The 545-nt window shown below is 63.5% G+C and overlaps 1 protein-coding gene across 1 annotated transcript in view; it reads right to left on the minus strand.

Annotated features, from left to right (window-relative positions):
- Nucleotides 1-268: 268 nt before the first annotated feature.
- Nucleotides 269-545, minus strand: part of ATP8B3 (ATPase phospholipid transporting 8B3) — a 21419-nt gene continuing 21142 nt past the window's right edge. Inside the window, exon 27 of the mRNA XM_023538104.1 lies at nucleotides 269-538. Coding sequence (XP_023393872.1) covers nucleotides 269-538 — 270 coding nt within the window. The remainder of the gene's footprint in view (nucleotides 539-545) is intronic.

The raw sequence follows: 545 nt of genomic DNA on the forward strand, positions 1-545 counted from the left end.
ACCCACCCACCCACCCACAGACAGGCCCAGCTTCCCCTGCAATTCTGCCACCTGGCCACTAGAGGTCAGTGTCCTGGATTCTGAAACCAGGAGGCACAGAGGGAAGCCCCGCAGCCAGTGAGCCCCCAGGAGGTCAGACGGACCCCCGTTTATTAGAAAAAGAAATGGATGTGGAGCCTCGTCCTCGGCAGGTTGACGTTTACTGGGCCTGGGCAGTCACCGTCCCTCCCGAGGCGGAGGCGGGGGGGCTGCCGTGCCAGGCGGTGTGTCACTTGGGGGCCCGCCAGGCGCTGGCGGCCCCTGGGTGGCTGAGGGCTCCACCTCCGTCGCCTGCTGGCATGTGGGTGACTCCACTCTGCTCGGGCAGGCTGTCTGTGTCTCGTTGGGAGGCGGCCCCGTCCCCGCCTCGAAGGAGTGGGACTCCTTTTGCCAGCTTTTCCAGGACAGCAACGACATCTTCCAAAAGGACTTCTTCTCCTCCAGGAATGCTGGCCGGTTCTCTAAAGATGACTGGTACGAAGGCAGTGCCTGGCTCTCTCTGGGTG

The sequence above is a fragment of the Pteropus vampyrus genome, unplaced genomic scaffold (genome assembly GCF_000151845.1).
Source record: "Pteropus vampyrus isolate Shadow unplaced genomic scaffold, Pvam_2.0 Scaffold212, whole genome shotgun sequence".
NCBI lineage: Eukaryota > Metazoa > Chordata > Mammalia > Chiroptera > Pteropodidae > Pteropus > Pteropus vampyrus.